This window comes from Etheostoma spectabile, chromosome 10, assembly GCF_008692095.1.
Source record: "Etheostoma spectabile isolate EspeVRDwgs_2016 chromosome 10, UIUC_Espe_1.0, whole genome shotgun sequence".
Classification (NCBI taxonomy): domain Eukaryota; kingdom Metazoa; phylum Chordata; class Actinopteri; order Perciformes; family Percidae; genus Etheostoma; species Etheostoma spectabile.
The window spans coordinates 23349116-23369384 of record NC_045742.1 but is presented as its reverse complement, the minus strand read 5'-3'; the positions used below and the strand labels follow the sequence as shown (position 1 = coordinate 23369384).

Below are 20269 nucleotides of genomic sequence, written 5' to 3'. Positions count from 1 at the left end.
TGTCAATATTTAATTCTAATCAATTCATAGACTCGAACTGGACTATGATAAATGAGAACAAAACTATAAAGTGATTACATTTCCATTTGAATTATGCCTTAAAACTAATATACTGTTAAATCATTACAATTGCCAATTAAGAATTTGATCTGTCTTTAAATGTTGAAGATGTTTGAATTTGAAATTGCACGGTCAAATTTAATAAGGCTTTTGATTTTTTTTTTTTTTTTGTTCTGTTTTTTCCATTTTGCATCTTAAAATTCATTTCTGCTTATGTTATGATTGATTTTGCTGTTTGATGTTAATAAGTCATTATTTTGTGATGCTAAGTCATTATTTGGAGGGAACTACTAGAACTGTTGGGTCCTTGTAAATTATAGAGCGTGGTCTAGACCTACTCTATCTGGAAAGTGTCTCGAGATAACTCGTTATGAATTGAACCTCCTCTATCTGTAAAGTCGTGTTATGAATTGATGCTATAAATAAAAATTGAATTATTTGGAGAACGTTTTTTTTTATTATTTTGTGATATATGTTGAGAGAGTGAGTCGTTATTTTGAGATACGTTTTAAGTTAATATTTTGAAAGAGTTTCTCATAATTTTGAGACGCGTTATTTTGACAACATCAATTACACACTGCCTCAGTCTGCCTGCCTCAGTGGATGTACATTAGTGGAATAAAGCCTGCCAGTCAAGCACACAATATGTAGCAGACAAAGAGAAATAGGGCCAGGTCAAGTGAGTCAGCTGTTGCTATGTCGACAGCGTGGTTGATGTAACATCATGCTAGAAGTATGGATAGATGTGTGTTGGTCTAATTCCTCCAATCATGTATGCTATTACCCTGCATTTCAGAATACCCATTTTTGGTAAAAAAAAATGAAGTACCATTAATTCCTCGGTTCGATACGATGCTGTAATAGTCCTGATAATCCTGTCTCTGAACATAGCTTGAATTAAAATAAATGTCTCAGTTCACGTGTGCAGGTGTGTGCATGATATGCCTTCTCTTTCAGTAATCAGGAGAATATACGCACACAAAGACACACTCGTAGTTCAGAGGCCACTTCAAACAAGGTTCTTGAATTCAGATGAGCTCGCTCGTAAAAAGGATCTCACACACACACACACACACACACACACACCAAACTACACACACAATTTGCAATTTAAAGGCTGCCTTTTGTTGAGCGCCATGTGATAATTCCTTTGATCGGTTGCATTTGTTCACTCCATCCATCCATCCATCCATCCATCCATCTCATCATATGAATATGTGCCTGTGCTTCGTGATGAGCTCTAACTAAACAGAGATGGGACGCTAACGTTGAGATATCTGGAAAATTCATCAGGTTTGTTGACTTCTATCTTTCTGTCTCTCCCTCTTATGATGTGTTGCCATAACTGCTATTCAGCTTGTTGCTATGCCATCTGGTTTCCGTGGTGATGTCTGGTACAGGACGACCTAGTACTGGATGACCTTCCTTTTCTGACTGTGGTTCCATTATTGCAGGTGTGTGCTGGTTAGTAAGTTGTGTGTGTGTGTGTGTGTTTGGCAGTCTGTGTGAGCCTCTTTGTGTCTGCATGTGTGTGTTGTAGCCTGCATTTTATTTTATTTATAAATGTATGACATGACTGTGTGTGTGTCTTAAGTTGGGGATTTTGATTTGGTCTGTCTGACTGTGGTGAAAATGAATTAACTTTGGTGTGTGTGTGTGTGTGCGCGTGCATGCAGGATGACGGGTCCAGTGCAGGATTCACACAGGCTTTCTGTAAAAACATGGACAGATGAGGAGAGTGACCAAGCTGACAGCACAATTAGCAGGTAGACACACACACACATTTTCATGATTGTATGTGAGTGCTGGGATCTGATCATAGGTTTGATTTGAATCTGTTTCAGAACAGATGTATGAAATATGTTATTGGAGGATAAGGATCACCCCAGTTGAAAGGTTATGCACTGTTTGCTAACATATTCACCATTTAACAGGCTGTTGCCCTGACACAAAGGGACCAAAAGAAATAAATCTAATAATAAATGTACGTACTGTACATTTCTTTCTTTTTTCCTACTGTCAGTTAATGTGACAACTCTGTTCAATTTAAGTTTCACTCTTGCCTTTCTTTGTGAAGTTGTAGGAGTTTTACAGCAGTCACAAAATTATTCTTTTTATGTATTTGATGATTGATGTGTGTGTGTGTGTGTGTGTGTGTGTGTGTGTGTGTGTGTGTGTGTGTGTGTGTGTGTGTGTGTGTGTGCGCGTGCTTGCAGGATGATGGGTCCAGTGCAGGATTCACACAGGCTTTCTGTGAAAACATGGACAGATGAGGAGAGCGACCGAGCTGACAGCACAATTAGCAGGTACACACACACACACGCACACACACACAATCTATTGAAGAACGTTATTGCCTTTCTGTGTGCAGTAGTAGGAGTTTTACAGCTGTTGTCGCAGCAGTCACTAAATTATTCTCTTACAGTATTTCATGGTTGATGTGTTTGTGTGTCTGTATGTGTGTGTGTGTGTGTATGTTTGTGTTGGGGCTTATGTGTGTAGAGCACAGTCGATGTGTGATGACACTTCCTCAGAGCTTCAGAGAATGGCGGCCATTGACAGAAGAGATATTAATTCCCAGAATTCCTTGCAAGGGCGAGGTGCTCTGTCCAGGTATGACAGCTGATAAGTGAATTAATCCACAAGTTGACTTGACATCTTCTTTTAAATGTTCAAAAGAATGTATTCAGATCTGATTTCTTTTCAGTGTGTGATTGTGTTAATTATTAGACAAACAGCTCATTGCTGTTGTCCCAGTATTACACACTTTCCATTTGTCTGTCCACCTGTCCTCAGGATAGTTAGCATGGTGATGACTCTGAGAGAATGGGCGCAGAAGAGTTTGGCTGAAGAGACGGAACGGCCAGATTCCTTCTTGGAACGCTTCAGAGGTCCCGTCAACACGGACATGCAAGACCCGCCCAGCAGGTTCAGCCATACTGGCTCTGACCCAGATCGTGAAATCAGACGCTCCAGACACACGTAAGGCAACACAAAAACTGACAAAATGCGTACTTATTGAAACATCAATTGACAAATCTCTACCTTTTTGTTTTGCCCCTCTCTGTCAGGAGGTGGAAGTGTAATGTCGAGGTCTTATCACCGTCCGATGACGCATACTACCACTGGCTGATGCTGATTGGTGCTGCTGTTTTTTATAACTGGACCCTACTGGTCGTCAGGTTGGGAACTGTTGCTGCACCTACACCACAGTACTATCAGTTTTAAGTAGAAGCTCCTCTTGTACTACCATGTATCCCATTACTTTTGGTCACTTACCACAAAGGAAATCACTGAACCAATAGCGCGACTATACCATCGAGCTCTCAAGATCCACAGTAACCTTCCAAAGTGGCCTCACCATTGTATTGCATTGCATTGTGTGCGTGTGTCAAGTTATAGTCTAGGCCTACCGTGCCCATATACTGCGCAAAAGCGACACTTGCGCCTAGGCTATTTAATTGTAAAGCCTTGTTAGGCTACGTGCGGGGTGTGTCAACTTTTTTTTTATGAGACAGAGAGATCCCCTTAAAGACAAAAAGATAATTCAAGCACTGAGTCTAGTATAGGAGAACAAATGTTCTGGGTTGTTTGCATTTTGAAACTAAAAAACTAAACTCCAAACTAAGAGATGCTGACTCCACAAAATGGTCATTTGCACACCACTGGATACAGTGTTAAATGAAATTAACTGTTCACACAATACATTAACCTAAGCTATATTAATTAGCCGGATACATGATTAAATTTGCTCTTACCAGTGTGTCGTCATGTGTACTTCATCCATAGCAATCCCCACCAATCGGTCCCAAAACATCCCAGTTGGAGAGGAAATGCTGTAAGCATACTCTTTATAAATCTTTACAACCATTCCCACGATTACAAGATCCAAATTTTCTTTAAAACCTGCCAGTTTCAGCGTGTAACTTTCTTGCTTGAAGTTTGGTGAGAACAGCAATACACAGAGAGCGGAAGTAGAGGGGACAATTATCCTGGAAATGTACCAGACTATTACTAGAACAACTACTAAGACAACTACTATTACCACTGCATTACTGTAGAAAACATGGATGCAGTGATTGGGATGTCAGCTTTTTGAAGGAATGTTCAGAAACTTGAATTTGGGTTTACTGTTTTGTGGGCTGTTTTTGCCAGTTTCAGGTGCGAGAAATCCAATATTTGGGCTTTGGGGTTGGAGGAGGAATGGACTCATAAAGGATAAGCTAGTGTGGCTAGCACCCCCTCTGATTCTAACGAGCTGACTGAGATACCTGCCAGTCAAGCAGACATGCTACTAAAACATACTTTAAAGCTTGAAATAACAAAATGACTATGTGCATATGAAAGGGGTTGCCCCTGATGACAAAGCTTATACAGAGTTGTGAGTTATATATACAGAGTTATCACCCTACCCTGCAGTTTCCCTCAGTTCTACCTAGGGTTTTAACACCTTTTTAGCTCACTGTTTTGTTTCTCTAACGTGCAACTTTACTTTTTTGGTTGAGTCTTTCCACTCACATCGTTTCCAGCAGCAGCACTCATTCAACAAGTCTTCCAAACCATACAAAGATATGGGTTGGTTATTCCTTCTTACTCTAGTAAGACCCACAGGAGCGTTTTCCATCATCAAATCTAAACCAGTCGCTGTTTTGAACCAAATGGCAGCGGCTTTAAACAAGTCGTTAACTTTGTGGAACGTCAAAGTTTGGTTCTGTCTAGACACCAAAACTGTTCAGATGTTACTTTACTTCTTACGTGAGTCTGAACATGACGTGACTGTGTTTGTTCTGTGAAAAAACCCTCGGCATTCACTTTTATTTTTAAACGGAATAAAAAGCCCTGTGTGTTTGTTTACATTTCTAGTGGCGCCGCCACTAGAAATGTAAAGATGAGTTGTAATTGCTTCCTGAACAACCTATGGAAGCGTTTTTTGGGGGTGGACAGTCGCGTTTCATTGTATGTCTTTCCGTAGGGCCTGTTTCGATGAGCTCCAGATGCGGAATGTGTTGGTGTGGCTGGTACTGGACTACATCTGTGATGGAGTCTATATCTTGGATATAGCTGTTCGTCTCCACACAGGTACTAAATCGTGTCATAAGACTCAAATGTCCATTACTTCATGAAAATGTTCCAATAGGAAACCCTGTCCTGTATCTTGGTTTTAACTTTGGCATCTGAGAGACAACTATATTCATTAATTGATGTATCTGTTATCTATGTGAAGGTTTCTTGGATCAAGGCTTGATGGTGAAGGATGTGCGGCGTCTGAGAGAAACCTACGTTCGAACCTTGCAGTGTAAAATTGACATTTGCTCCATCCTTCCAACTGACCTGCTGTACCTAGCCGTTGGGATGAGCTACACTCCTCTTCTTCGATTCAACCGGCTACTGCGTCTGTCACGTCTGTTTGAGTGGTTTGAACGTACAGAGACACGAACGGGCTACCCCAATGCTTTCCGCATCTGTAAACTGGTGCTGTACATCCTGGTGATCATCCACTGGAACGCCTGTGGATACTACAGCTTCTCCAAGGTCCTGGGACTGGGCTCGGATTCTTGGGTGTATCCCAATGCATCGGATCCTGAGTTTGGCTCCCTGACCAGAAGTTACATCTACTGTCTGTACTGGTCCACTCTGACACTGACCACCATTGGAGAGACCCCTCCTCCTGTTAGAGATGAGGAATATTTGTTTCTGATATTTGACTTTCTGGTAAGTCCACCTTAGCTGATATTATCGTACCTTAAATGTTACAGTTGATCACAATGGCTAATACTGGTATTTCTGTCCTAGGTTGGGGTTCTGATTTTTGCCTCCATTGTGGGTAATGTTGGATCCATGATCTCCAATATGAATGCCACAAGGGCAGCCTTTCAGGGCCGCGTAGACACCCTGAAGCACTACATGCAATTCAGGCATGTCAGCAAGGTGCTAGAGCAGCGCGTCATCCGCTGGTTTGACTACCTCTGGACCAATAAGAAGACAATAGATGAACAGGAAGTGCTGAGGAGCCTGCCCAATAAACTCAGAGCAGAGATTGCCATTAACGTTCACCTGGACACACTGAAGAAGGTAAGGACACACCAGACAATGGTTCCCCAATTCCATTTACATCGCCAAGCCTCTTTTCTTAATTAATGTGTGTGTGTGTATGTGGACATACTGTAGGTGCGCATTTTCCAGGACTGTGAGGCAGGCCTCCTCGTAGAATTGGTATTAAAACTTCGACCGCAGGTCTTCAGCCCTGGCGACTACATCTGTAGAAAGGTTAGTATTTATTTAGACTATATCCACAACGTTCCACTTCCTGAATTGCTCTAGTTCTGCCGGAAATTCCAGCGGATGTCACTCTTTTCGGATGTCCGTTACCCTCCGCTTTCCTCTCTGCTAGACAGAGGATGCTAAAAACAATAATTTGACATGCTTAAATCTGATGTTTTTAGCTAGCAACGGGCACATTGTTAGCACTCCAGACGTTGTTTACTGTGGCCCCAATTGTTTTTCCTCCGATGGGCTTGGCTTTCAGAATACGACGTGATGTCTCTATTGCTGTTAAAAGTACTGAAATATGTTCTGTCTTTTTTTTCTCCAAGGGAGATGTGGGTAAGGAGATGTACATAATTAAAGATGGCCAGCTGGCAGTGGTGGGGGAAGATGGAACAACCCAGTTTGCTGTTCTGACATCAGGAAGCTGCTTTGGAGAAATCAGCATCCTGAACATCAGCGGCAGCAAAATGGGGAACCGCCGTACAGCTAATATTCGCAGTCTGGGGTACTCAGACCTGTTCTGCCTTTCCAAACAAGACCTGATGGAGGCGCTTCAGGAGTTCCCCCACGCCAGGGCCCAGCTGGAGCAGAGGGGGCGGGACATCCTGCAGAAGGAGGGGCTTCTAGAGGAAGTAAATGTGTCTGCAGGGGAGGACCTCCAGGAGAAGGTGGAGAGGCTGGAAACCAGTCTGGATCGGCTACAGGTCAGTACTATTAGTCCACTACTGAAGCTGCTGTTGGTACTATAGCCACTATAATAACGATAATAACTAAGGATAACCTTTTTTCCAGACGTGTTTGGCCCGTCTGCAGGGAGAGTTCAACTCTTCCCAGCTTCGACTGAAACAGCGAATCACGACCCTCGAACACCACGTCACCACAGCGAGCAAAGGCAGCGGCTTCCTGTCAGACGCCGACGGCAACGAGAGTGTTATTGGTGGTGACTGCGTGCGCAGTGAAATTAACATCCGGTTCTGAAAGGCACACTGTGGAGAAATGTTATAATAGCACACAGAATCGCCTTTAACACAAAATACTTACTGTTACTTTTTACCATTTAAAAAAAAAAAATGCAATGTCTTTTGAGGTCTTTTTGATGTTAACTGACCATTTTTTGACACAATTTTATGTAAAATGTGTAAGTAATTTATTTTGAAGCTGTCTAAATGTTTATTTACTTTTTCCAACTTTCTGCCTCCTTAAATTTTACAGTTTTTAAAGGAGAACGAGACCATATCGTTGTGCATTAAATTCATTATACTAATAATAATAACAATAATAATATAATGTATATATTATTTGTGTATCACCTTAAATGCAACTCAAAGTACTTTATATACAGTAAAATTGCATAAAAGACGCCCACTTTGAGCTTTATGTAGGCTCTTCAGAAACCTATGGGTGATGTCACGGAGACCATGTCCAGTTTATGGTATATTCGGAGACATAACACAATAGACTTTATATAAGAATTGGATGTTGCCACTATTACGTCACACATTGATTTTACTACCTTGAAGCCTCAAGTTTGGCATTTTTGGCCATCGCCATTGTGGTTTTTTGCCATCGCCATCTTGGTTTTTTGGAGCCAGAAGAGACCATATTTGAACGAGACCGCAAAGCTTATATATCAGCGAGTGCTAGCTCGCTGGCTTGGTTATTAACAAGGTGCAAAAAAAAAACCCAGCTGATGCCTTAGAGTGTCTTTTAGTACAACCAAACGCTGAGCAAGCCATTTTAAGGCGGCCAATAAGTTACATTTATCTTTCATTAACTGAAAACACACAGAAAGGGTGCAAGTTCTAGGAGGAAAACACCCAAACCGGACAAAAAGGTTATCATAAACTTGTATTTAGTGGTCTAGTGTTGTCTATACATTTGATTTGTAAATTTTCTCAAGCGGTTCCCTTTCTTTTCACAAGTCATCTACTGTAATTGAATGAAATCTAATTTAATTAAATGAATGCAGATAGAAAAAAATAAAACAACGTAAGTAATTAAATTTTTCTACTCTTTTTCCTACTTTGCTATCCTCCTTATGCCCTACCCAGCCCTGATCATTTGTGTGTGTGTGTGTGTGTGTGTGTGATCCTAATGTGGCCACTGCCTGCTCTGCAGCCATGTCAGCAAGTGATTTGGATCCAAAGTCCAACATCACATGACGGCAAGATTTCAGGAAGTGTTTTTTTAAGGAGTGTGTAATATCCCTGCGTTGAAAAGGTAGAAACATGTGTCTCTTTCTGTCTCTTATTTTTACTCTCACTTTTTTCTCTTCCTTTTTTAAATCTTCTTATTCTTTTGTAGCATGCTGCTTCCCCCTGTACTCTTTGCATGGGTCTTTCCTTGTGTTTAGTTTTATTTTACTTTCTCAGAAATCTGTGTGTGTTATGCTTCTCTCTGTTTTTTTGTCCTTAATGTCTTTTCTGTCCCAGTCTGGTGTTTGTGATATGATGTAACTGGAAAGACAGTACTTTTTTTTCTGTCCCTCATGGGGAGACTTTGTGTGTGATCTTATCTATGTGTGTTTCATATTGTGTGTACACGTGCAGTACCTGTTAACTGTTAACTATGGACATCTCTGTGTATGAATGTGTGTGCGTGTTGGTGTGTGTTTCAGACATGGAGATGAGCTTCGTGTTGCTGTGTGTGATGCTGGTAGCCAGTGTTACACCTGTGTCTGCTGCAGCACAGGTAAGTTTTATTGCAATTTTCATTTTGAATGTCTATTAATTATTGTTAGGAAAACACAATATTTTATTTCCTTTTTTACATATTTATTGATGCCAACCCAGGTACAAAAGCAAACATAAATATTTGAAACATAAACAGACAAAAAATTGAATATTTTTCAAAGGTTACATTTCTTTTTTAGCTTTATGGATCTGTGATTAATCATTAGAACTAAAAACCTAGTTTAAATCACCATCCATCCATCCATCTTCATCCGCTTATCCGGTATCGGGTCGCGGGTGCAGCAGCTCCAGTAGGGGACCCCAAACTTCCCTTTCCCGAGCCACATCAACCAGCTCCGACTCGGGGATCCCGAGGCGTTCCCAGGCCAGGTTGGAGATATAATCTCTCCACCTAGTCCTGGGTCTTCCCCGAGGCCTCCTCCCAGCTGGACGTGCCTGGAACACCTCCCTAGGGAGGCCCCCAGGAGGCATCCTTACCAGATGCCCGAATCACCTCAACTGGCTCCTTTCGACGGGAAGGAGCAGCGGCTCTACTCCGAGCTCCTCTCGGATGACTGAGCTTCTCACCCTATCTCTAAGGGAGACGCCAGCCACCCTCCTGAGGAAACCCATTTCGGCCGCTTGTACCCTGGATCTCGTTCTTTCGTTCATGACCCGGCCTTCATGACCATAGGTGAGGGTAGGAACGAAAATTGACCGGTTGATCGAGAGCTTTGCCTTCTGGCTCAGCTCTCTTTTCGTCACAACAGCGCGAAAAAGTGAATGTAATACTGTCCCCTGACAAATCTCCCGCTCTATTGTCCCCTCACACGCAAACACTTGCCGCCCGGGTCTTGTCTGTCAAGGCCCCTGACCTTCACCGACACCCATGTGGCAGCGCACCTGCCCCCAGCGGTTCTTCCCACAGGTGGTGGGCCCATGGGATGGAGCGATAGGTGCCATGTAGCTTTTCGGGCTGACGAGCCCTCCATCTGGGCCCGGCTCCATCTCTCTCTCGCTGAATCATAGGGGTTTTGAACCATTCTTTGTCTGGGCCCTCAACTGACACCACTTTGCCATGGGAGACCCTACCAGGAGCACAAAGCTCCCAACAACACATCCCTCGGGTTCATAGGGACACACAACCCTCTTCACCACGATAAGATTAAAATAACAAATAGAGTTTGCGTGCTGATTCCAATTACTTTCTGTTTTTCATGCAAAAAAGGTGATGGTGTGGATAAAATCCTGATACACCATTTATTTGGTACTATTATATATTTCAGACACACTTAAAAATAAATAATGTCAAAGTCCTTGCTCAAAGTTAACATACAGAATCTGTATATGTGTATTCTAGCCAGGTATCATAGAGAGCCTACTATTGGCCACCAATGAGCGTCCCTGGCTCTGGGGGGTCTATGTCTTCACTGTTGGACTTCCTGTCATTCTCTTCATTAGCTTCATGTGGCCTGACAAGGTAGAGTATGACTGCCAGAAGAAATTTGATGTGTGTGTGGTTTGGTCCTCTTAACAAAGTGTTTGTGTGTGTGTGTGTGCGTGTAGAGGTTTGGGCCCGCTGATCAAGAGTATTACTATAAGAAGTCTGATCATCATCAACCAGATGATCCTGAGCTCTCAGAGCGGACAGAGGCTGTGGATATCAAAGGTAATGTTTTATGTTTTAGGTACTACATCATTAGTTGTAGAACCCCAGTTCGAGGTAGTAATGGTAGTAATGTCTTATCTTCTCTGTGTAGGAAAGGCGGACAGAGCTGGGACAAGGAAGAGATGGTAACCAGAGGAAGCGTGACCTAGACCAGAAGGTGGGAGATTCAACAGATAATGTGTCATGTCATTATAATATGATAATTCTAAAGGTGTAAAAGCACATGGAGCAAAAGCACCAGTATCAAATTAACATGTGCATAGTCTATATCCCCGACATTCATCTTCCGGGATTGCTCCATTGTCGCTGGAAATTCCGCTTTTTTTGAGTTGGATTTATAAGGGCTATGGTTAACTGCTCCTCAGATCTCTGCAGGGTAAATACAGATAACTAATTAGACTATCTGTCCAGTCTGAGTTTTCTACGCATGTGAAGAATGATTGAGGTTAGGCATTGACTTTGTTATAGTTGGGGTCAGGATAGCCCCATGATTCGGGGTACAGGAACGGAACAAATCAGGTTTCTGCTACAGATTGGGTAGCAACAGGGGTAATATTTACTTGGTTACAATCTGCAACTTTACCACTAGATGCCACTAAATCCTACACACTGGTCTTATGAACCCGTTTTTTACAAGGTCCACCCTTGTCCGGGAACTGTGGGTAACAAAAACTAATTATGTACGTTTGTGTTTGTTTGTGCATTTGCATAGGTTCATTGATCAGTGCATCGACCTCAGGTGAGGAACGCACCACCGACACACAAGAGGATGCTGGGCAATCACCTCTTTAGCCATGCAGTTGTTTTAATTAATGGGTACAACTACGTACACAGTGTGAACACATCAATGTCTGAGGACTGGGCCCATATTTAAAAAACTAAAAAATATGTTCTACTTCTGCTTCTAAGAACATTTGGAGCTGGAATGAAGTATTTGGACTCCTCAGCTTGTCTTATTGTAGAACACCAGAGGTTGAATAACACATTTGCTGAATAACGCTATTTGGTCATGTTGTTGTGTATGAAACTAGTGTCACCTAGTAGGCATAAATGTGAATATAAATAATAATAATAATGATAACATAACCTGTCATTTATGGCTAATTAAAACCTCACTTTGAAACAACCGGGTTTTGTTCTTTGGTAACACTTGACAATATGATACACAAAAATGTGAGTAGTTGCTAAGGAACGAGTTAGGAATGAATCAGGAATGACCTAACAGTTAATGCATTAATAATATCTAATTTCTGTATATCTGTAGTGTTGTCCAAAAGCAGCTTCATTAACTATTTATTCTATTTTTTGACCCAACTCAATGGCACTCTTGGTTAATGATTAGTTCATAAATACCTGTCTTTATCTTATACTCAACACTTCATAATCTTCATAGTAATTCTTTGTCTTATGCTTGTCTGATTGTTGGTCAGCTATGTTACTAGTGTATATTTAAATTAATTTAAATATACTTTTCTTATATTTAACTTTAATAGTAGTACTTTTACCCAATGTATAATATATTGTAATTCTTATGGTGTTGTATAAATATGTCATTTTTCTTCTTAGGGTGACTTGTTTGTCTAGGTCTGTCTAGGGACTGCAAATGAAAAACGTTTTGACAGAAATGTCCATTAATATGCACTGTCCCTGTATTAAATAAACAAATAAAATATAATAATGGCAACTTTAATGGCACATTTCTGATATCGGAATGAAATTGTGAGTCTTACTAGAGTTAGGGCGCACTCCAGTTGTCTCAATTATTTGGTGTAAGGTGGTCCTAGAATTCACTTCAAGCTGGCTTAAGCCAGACTTTTTAGTTTGAAGTCTTAGTTTTAAAATCTTTAATTTTTAATTAACTCTAAACCAGCCCCTATGTGGCACTAAACTACTAACCACCCCATTAATTAGTCAAACATCAGTAACTATTACCCTACTGATCACTTACCCTTATAAGATAAGTAAGTATGTATTTACACTAATACTACACAAAACTTCTAGGTAGTTTTAATGACTTAACAGCCTCTGAGATTGTCGGCCCCACCCTGATGTGCTTCACCTGTCTCTCGTTATCTCGTTACCCTGTGTATTTAGTCTTGGTGTTGCCCTTGTCTTGTGTCAGATCATTTTGTTACGTTCGTGTGTGGAGTCTACCCTGTTGTCTTTCTGTTTTTGATATCCTGTTTTAGCGCTCTAGGGAGATTTTTGCCTGCTATGGTCTGGACACCTTTTGTATTGAATGGACTTACTATTGTTAAATCCTACCGCTCAACACTATCTGTCCGTCTCTGCCTTGGGTCCACATTTTCTGAACCTTATGACACAAACAAGCTAGCACATCCCTGTTAGATAATTAATGCCGTAAGTGATCTTAGAATGCATCAACTGTAATGTATCCATTCAATAAATATATGAAGCCAAATGGCCTTCGTTCTCGTAACATCTCCCAAATATTTGCTAAATATGACCCAGCTGAGCTTTATAGGGAATCTGAGAATCATGTAATAGTTGGTCACAGAACTTGAGCACTATCATCAGACTTGAGCCATTATTTTCATAATGCTGGACCTTGCAGAAGTGTTTTGTTGTGTACTCAAGTGACCAATGATTTTAACATTACTTCTGTTTGCTGCAGACTTTGAGCAGAAAACCAGTCTCACTCACATTACAGTTTAAACATATTTTATCAATAATTTTCAATAACAATAGCAAATCATATAAATCACTTATTTTATTTAAAAGATCAGTATATCACATAGCTGATCTGTTTGTGGGAGGAAACCGGAGCACCCGGGGGAAACCCACACAGCTCTGCTGATGTGTCTGTTATCAACTCCAATCAGAATCATAAATCATAATTTCTGAATTGAATTAATAAGGCACATCAGCAGAGCTACAGCAGTGTCTGATTCCAGGTCTCACGTGACCGCAGATCTGTTGAACCTCTTAGGAATGAAGAAAGTTTCGTCCCAGTCTCGATCAGCGTCGGCATCTTCATCACTGGAGGGGTTGGTGTGTAAATATCCATCACTGGAACTTTCTGGGAGTGGATCTGTCGTTACTGCAGTGTGTGACTCGGTCTTGATGTCAGTCTGGGGTGGAGGTCCATTAAATTGTGTTGAAGTGAAGAATTGTGTTCTGTGAAGCACTCTACTGATTTATCCAAATTCCCACCAACATCAAAAATCCACCCTTCATTTTGGGGCTGGACACCTGTTACCTGTGTGTACTCCCTTGGTGTATTTAGTCTCCATCTCGGATTTTGTGAGCCTGGTGTTCTTCCCAGCACTCAGGACGTGGTCTTTTGGCTGACCCAGCAGTTGGCAAACCGCTTTCATCATGTGGTAGGTTGATTCATCAGGAAAGATGTTATCGGCAAAATAGAGGAATGCCATGACACATCCCAGTCCCCACATGTCGATGGCTTCAGATATGGGGAGGCCCAGTGTCACCTCTGGGGCTCTGTAGGCATAAGGCTGGACTGACATTCCAACCTTTGCTTCGGACGATGGAAGCGCCAAACCAAAGTCTATTAATTTAACCCTGAAGGGCTTCTTGTGGTGGTTGACAAGCATAACGTTGTCCGGTTTCAGGTCTGCGTGGATAATGCCAATACTCTTCAAGGCTTCAAAGGCTACAAGCAGCTGTTGTGTGATCGGTCGGATTTCATGAAGAGATAGTAGTTTCTAGCTCCATGCTAACTCTTTTCCAAGGGGTAAGGCTCTCCTCTCTAAGCGTTGCTCCCATGGCGCCATTTTAACGCTACGAAGCCATCACCTGCATTTAGCATCCCATTGACTGCCATTCATTTTGGCCCCACTTTGACAGTAAATAACTTTTCTAAGCATTTCAAGACTCTATTTGTCCGTTGTTTATTTTTAAAGAAACACAAGATTTTATAAAAGGGTCAATTACCTTGTACCTTGCGTTACGGCTCCGTAACCAAAGTTTTTTGTAAAAATAGGCTAGTGATTTCGTCATAACCACTTACCATTGCATAATCGACAAATCACCGTATTGTCAGGAGAAGCACACAGACAGTTTCAACTTACCGTTAATGTTAACTAGCATGTTAGTAAGCAGTAATTAACCTGTGTCTATGTTATCTCAACATATACCTGTCTCTCCGTCTGGACTGTAGGCATGAGACGGGAGGTCTCCAGGCTACAGGTCCATACCAGACTTTAATACAAAGGCAGAGAGCTCTCTCTCTCTCTCTCTCTGTGTATATGCAGCGCGTTTATGTATTTGTTTGTGTTGTGTGTCTATGCAGCGCGTTTACTGAATGCTGCGCATGTGTGCCAATTAGTGAAGTTGTTTTCTTAATTTGCTTGTGTTTTGTCTATGTGCATGTGTTTTCTGAAGTTGCAGGGCGTTTGCCCGTCGGCCACCTTACATTAGTCTAATAAAGCCTGCACGGAAGGTTTGGTTCTGAGCCAGTTATACGGCAAATTGAGGTCACAAGAGTGGACCTTGTCATTGAAAATAGGAACAATTAAAACTAGGAGTTGGATACTGTAAATAATTAACTGTGCAAATAGGGTTGGTGTGTGTTTGGGGTTTGTTTGGGGTATTTCCCATTTGGCCTTCCTGTGTTTTTGTTCGGTTTCTCCCCGTCTTGTGTTGCGGTCCTGTTGTGTTCCTGGTCTGTTGTTCTGCTCCTGTGTTATTTGATAGTATGGTTTCCTGTCTTGTCTAGTCTGTCCAGCTTTGCTTGTGTCTGTCTGATTGTCCAGCCCCGCCCTAATGTGATTCACCTGATGTCTACTTTCCCGTACCTCTTGTATTTAACCCCTGTGTTCCCTTTGTCTCTTGTTAGATCATTCCAGTCGTGCGTCCTGTCTCTGTGTTCAGCCTGTCTGTCGCCGTGCTCCGCTGCCTGTCCCTCGTGAGTTCCCCACAGTGCTCCTCACCTGTTTTTGTATTCCTTTTCCCCAGGCCTGTTTTTATCCTTCTTTCCTTTTGATTTTACGTCTTCTTCCGTTCCTCGGATGTGGCCTGTTCCCAGTGCTCCTGGTGACTTTTCTTTGGACTGTTTTTGCCTTTGTGGACTGTTCCTGTTGTTTTTTTGTCAATAAATGAGCCTGTGTTTGCCCGCCAACCTGCATCTTGGTCCTCCTTCTCCTGCCACCCCATAACAGTAGGTTGTGTTACATTGGAAGTTTAAGGAAAGTGACTTCAGCAGTGTTGATTGTGAATGTAAATAACTCGTATGAATGATTGCTTTGTTGAATTGGAAGCGTGTAAGTTCTAGCAGTGTGGTTTTAAACCAGGTGCCATCAGTTGAAAATGTATGAATATTTGTCAACTTTAACATAAGTCCATCAGTTTTGTAATATGGCAAAATGCCTGCTAAACGTTGAACATTTAAATAATTAGTTTAATTTGATTACACTGGGAGTTTTCACACCTTATTTAAACACTAAAGACACAAAGATTGAATCAATGCATATCTACTCAGATAATCTTATGAGTGAATGCTCATGGTCATCAAAGAATCATGGAAACATTTAGCATTGTGTGATGCTCTCTCATTTTTGTAATTGAGATAAGTGCATTTTATTATGGATTCATCGTTTTTTTTCTTCAGTTTCTTTTAGTCTTTTGGTGTGTTGCTTTGAGTAGGAGCCTTCTTCTTCCACTAAGCATTTGACTACAAACTTATCTGTTGAAGTAAGGGTAAGGATACATATTCTTATTACAGGTTCAGGAAACATGTCACTAGTGTTTTTGATGATGGATCTGACAAGACATAGAGTTGAACTTCATACACTCAAGACAGTAGCCCTTCCACTGGATGTTTCATTTCAAATATGTATGTTCCTCTTTTATTTTATTCTAGTTTGTAAATATTTTGTTTCATAATCTAAAAAAAATTAAAAAATTAAAAGTGGAAGATTTGCGGCCACACAGAATGTTAAAACAATTCCCCCCCACCCCCTCTCTCTCTTTCTCTCTCTCTCTGTGTCTCTCTCTTACTCACATACACACACACACCTGGTGTGGAAATAAAAAAGAACCAAAAACAAAAACAAATCACACTGAACATAAAAAAATGTAAAGTTAATAAAAAGTTATACTGAGTATGAAAACTCTTGTTCATTACATTTTACTTTATAATTGCAACCGCATGTGTGTATTCTAGGGATGAGGAGTACAGCATTATCTGTATCTGTTTACCACGAAATTATCTGTATCCGGATCCGTACTCGGACTGGGCGGGGCCTAAACCGGAAGGGTCAGATTTAACCGGAGTGGGTGGGTTCTCTTGAAATGTGCGGGGCTTTAACCGGTATGTTATTTAAGCATGCAATTGATATGAGTTGATCAAAAATGTTATATTATTGCTGATTTGAAAACTATTACACAGACAGCATCAAGCTTCAGATCAATGGTGTTGTCATGGTAACAAACAAACTATATACAGAACGTTTTGCAACAATGAATACAACACATGCGGTTGCAATTAGAAGTAAAATGTAATGAACAAGAGTTTTCATACTCAATTAACTTTCTTTTTTAAACTTTTAATTTTTTATGATCAGTGTGATTTTTGGGTTTTTGGTTCTTTTTTTAATTTTTTATTTCCACACCAGGTATATGTGTGTGTGTGTGTGTGTGTGTGTGAGAGTAAGAGAGAGGCACAGAGGGGGCGGGGGGCAGCTGACAGTAGAGACGCAACGGGAGTCACATTTAAACCAATGTGACTATCACAGAGCGCTGCATGGCCAGTTGAGGAGTTGTACTCAATCCGAGCACGGATATTGACTCATATTACTCGGATAATACTTGTACTCGGCAAAAGTGGTTTATCCGTACCGGATACTCGTTTCAGCCGATACTCGGATCACCCCTATTGTATTCATTGTTGCAAAACGTTCTGTATATAGTTTGTTTGTTACCATGACAACACCATTGATCTAAAGCTTGATGCTGTCATGTAAATAGTTTTCAAATCAGCAATAAATATAACAATTTCTGATCAAACCATATCAATTGCATTCTTAAAATAACATACCGGTTAAAGCCCCGCCCATTTCAAGACAACCCGACCCACTTCCGGGTTAGGCCCCGCCCAGTCCGAGTACGGATACAGATAATTCATGTGGTAAACAGATACAGATACAGATAATGCTGTACTCGCTCATCCTTAGTACCAGCACAAACAGCAGCTTCTCTGATGAAGACAACTTCTTTGCATCCACGGAGTAGGAGAGCTGGAGAGGTACCTTTCATGTCTGTCCCCTGCAGGTATGGATCTACTCCACGCCTTTCCTCACATCAAGAAGCTATCACTCAAAGTCAACGCAGGTCTTTGTGCATCTGCAGCCTGTGAGAGACTTTTCAGTCATGCAGGACACTTGTTCACTGCTAAATGATCACAGCTTCACAGCAAGAACCTTGAGAGCCAATTACTGTTTAAAGCTTAATAGTCACATAACTGAGTGATTCTTTGGTGAAATTGTTTGTTTCTGCCTGTTTTGTTTCTCACACACACACACAGCAAATGACCGTCATCAGACAATACAAAAGGATACAGACGCTTCTCGGTGGCAGTGCTAGTGTTAAAGAGGCAGTTTTTTTTAAGTTGCGCCACTCACACCGAAAGTCCACATCACAGTTTGAGAGTTTATGGCTGCCTGGTAAAAAAAAGTATAAAGGTTTGGAAATATGTGTTACTTGTGCTTAGTTATTTCTTACTATTCTATTGATTTTATTTATAAGTACTTGAATTTACCTGGATTATTTTAAATTAAGCTATGTTGTAATTTTTATTTTATTAACTGGATGAACTATAAATTACTTGAGGATGATTATTTTGTGTTTTTGTCTGATTGATGCTTGTGTTAAGAAACAACCCAGATATTTACTAGGGATGAGCCGAATACTTGGCTGAAACGAGTATCCGGTACGGATAAAGCACTTTTGCCGAGTACAAGTATTATACGAGTAATATGAGTCAATATCCGTGCTCGGATTGAATAAGTCTCCACTGACTGTGTCTCCGTTCTGTGATAGGCTAGTCCCAGCGCCCCTCCCCTAGACCATTCTGTGATAGGCTAGTCCCAGCGCCCCTCCCTACACACAAAGATTCCTTCTGTTGCTGTGTCCCACCGGCCCTGCTCCAGTGTTGCCATGTCCGCTTATTCTAAGCGACTTTGGGCTTGTTTTTTTGGTAACGCGCTTACAAATATTGGTAGTCGCGGGTTGCGGTTTTTTGGGCTTGTCACAAAGTGTAGTTGCTTATTTGGGCTTGTACCAGCATGTCCTTGCCGGCTCGCTCCGATCCCGCCCCTTTCCCCATAAACACTATAGACAGCAGCGTTATTTCCACCCATTCTGCTTTAATTGGCTCTGACCCAGATGGAAACGAGTACAACCAATCACAGAGGCAGAGAGGGCAGTCTTTTTTTTTGGTTAGGAAAATGCGCGAGTAGCGACTAATGGTGAGTGGACTGTAGGAGAGTTTTTGGAGGAAAAAAATGAGGGATAAAGTGGGTGAAATACGGAGAGAAATATAACAAAGACTGGGGAGAGAAAGAGAAGGAGGGAAAAGAATGGATTCAACCCGTCGTGGGGAATAACTCAAAATCACTGTGAAAAAAAGTGATTCAAATCCCATCAGTTTTCTAATGTTAATAATGTTAAAAGGTGGTTTAACTTACTCCTGGGTCATTGTCCTGAAGCTCAGGGGGAGAAAATAAATAAACTTAGCCTACCATTGTACCGTTTACCAATCTGTCTACATGGATTGTAACACAGTTTTATTTATTTTCTCTTCCAGGATCTTAGGGGGGCTACGTAGAAAAAGTCGCTTATTTGGGGTTGTTTTCACAGGCCTGGTTGCGTATTTGTCTCGCAAGATCTGGCAACATGCCCTGCTCACACACGCTCAGGACATAGAGAAGTGAACACTCTCTCCGTCAGGTCTCTGGGCTTTCCGTTAACATTTAGGGTTTCTTCAGCTTCAGGTGTGTTTTATACTTGGTTTGAACTAGACCTAGCAACCAGGAGATTCTGGTAACCGTGGGGTTTGTTCAGACATAGTGCTTGGTAGAATGCGACTCGGGTTGATCTCTTGCGTCTGAGTTTTTTTTTTTTTTAACTGCCTGCTGGCTCTAACCAGTTTTTTTGAGTGTCTGAAACTTTCTGCTGTGCTTTATAAAAAAATAAAAGGCAGTTGCGGTAAATAAATAATATTACAAATTAAGATACAACACAAACACATTCAACCCCTGCCCCCATCTCTCTCTTTTTCTCTCTCTCTCCTCCTCTCTGATCTCTTACTCACTCATAGACACTCACACACACACATACCTGTGAAATAAAAAAAGAACCCCCCAAAAAAGATTAAGAGTTAAAAAAAGAAAGTTATATTGTTGAGTATGAAAACTCTTGTTCATTACAATTTACTTAATAATGCAACCACATTGTTGTATTATTGTTGCAAAATTGTTATATGTGTAGGCTATAGTTCGTTTGTTACCATGACAACACCACTGGTCTGAAGCTCGATGCTGTCATGTAAATAGTTTTCTAATGAGCAATAAATATAACAATTTCTGATCAACCCATATCAATTGCATGCTTAAAATAACAT

The 20269-nt window shown here is 41.2% G+C and overlaps 1 protein-coding gene across 2 annotated transcripts; it reads left to right on the top strand.

The window, feature by feature from the left end:
- Positions 1 to 1223: 1223 nt before the first annotated feature.
- On the top strand, positions 1224 to 12210 carry LOC116696952 (cyclic nucleotide-gated cation channel). Of its 2 annotated transcripts, none has more exons than XM_032528224.1 (17): positions 1224 to 1353; positions 1737 to 1826; positions 2277 to 2366; positions 2563 to 2673; positions 2857 to 3042; positions 3132 to 3242; positions 5033 to 5139; positions 5285 to 5772; positions 5854 to 6132; positions 6229 to 6327; positions 6654 to 7031; positions 7120 to 8547; positions 8945 to 9018; positions 10360 to 10479; positions 10566 to 10668; positions 10760 to 10825; positions 11381 to 12210. In XM_032528224.1, exons 2-12 carry the CDS (start codon positions 1738 to 1740, stop codon positions 7303 to 7305), a joined length of 2124 nt encoding a protein of 707 aa, XP_032384115.1. In that variant the 5' UTR covers positions 1224 to 1353; position 1737; the 3' UTR covers positions 7306 to 8547; positions 8945 to 9018; positions 10360 to 10479; positions 10566 to 10668; positions 10760 to 10825; positions 11381 to 12210. The 2 variants fall into 2 exon arrangements, with proteins under 2 accessions (XP_032384115.1, XP_032384116.1); XM_032528225.1 differs by having other exon boundaries at positions 1235 to 1514.
- The last annotated feature ends 8059 nt before the right edge of the window (positions 12211 to 20269 follow it).

What these genes read in the sequence shown, in the direction of transcription:
- LOC116696952 (XM_032528224.1), top strand. Translation starts at nt 1,738, where the DNA reads ATGACGGGTCCAGTGCAGGATTCACACAGGCTTTCTGTAAAAACATGG. An exon ending in ATCAGACGCTCCAGACACAC is followed by an intron (nt 3,043 to 3,131) that starts GTAAGGCAACAC and finishes CCTCTCTGTCAG; the next exon opens with GAGGTGGAAGTGTAATGTCG. An exon ending in AGCTGTTCGTCTCCACACAG is followed by an intron (nt 5,140 to 5,284) that starts GTACTAAATCGT and finishes ATCTATGTGAAG; the next exon opens with GTTTCTTGGATCAAGGCTTG.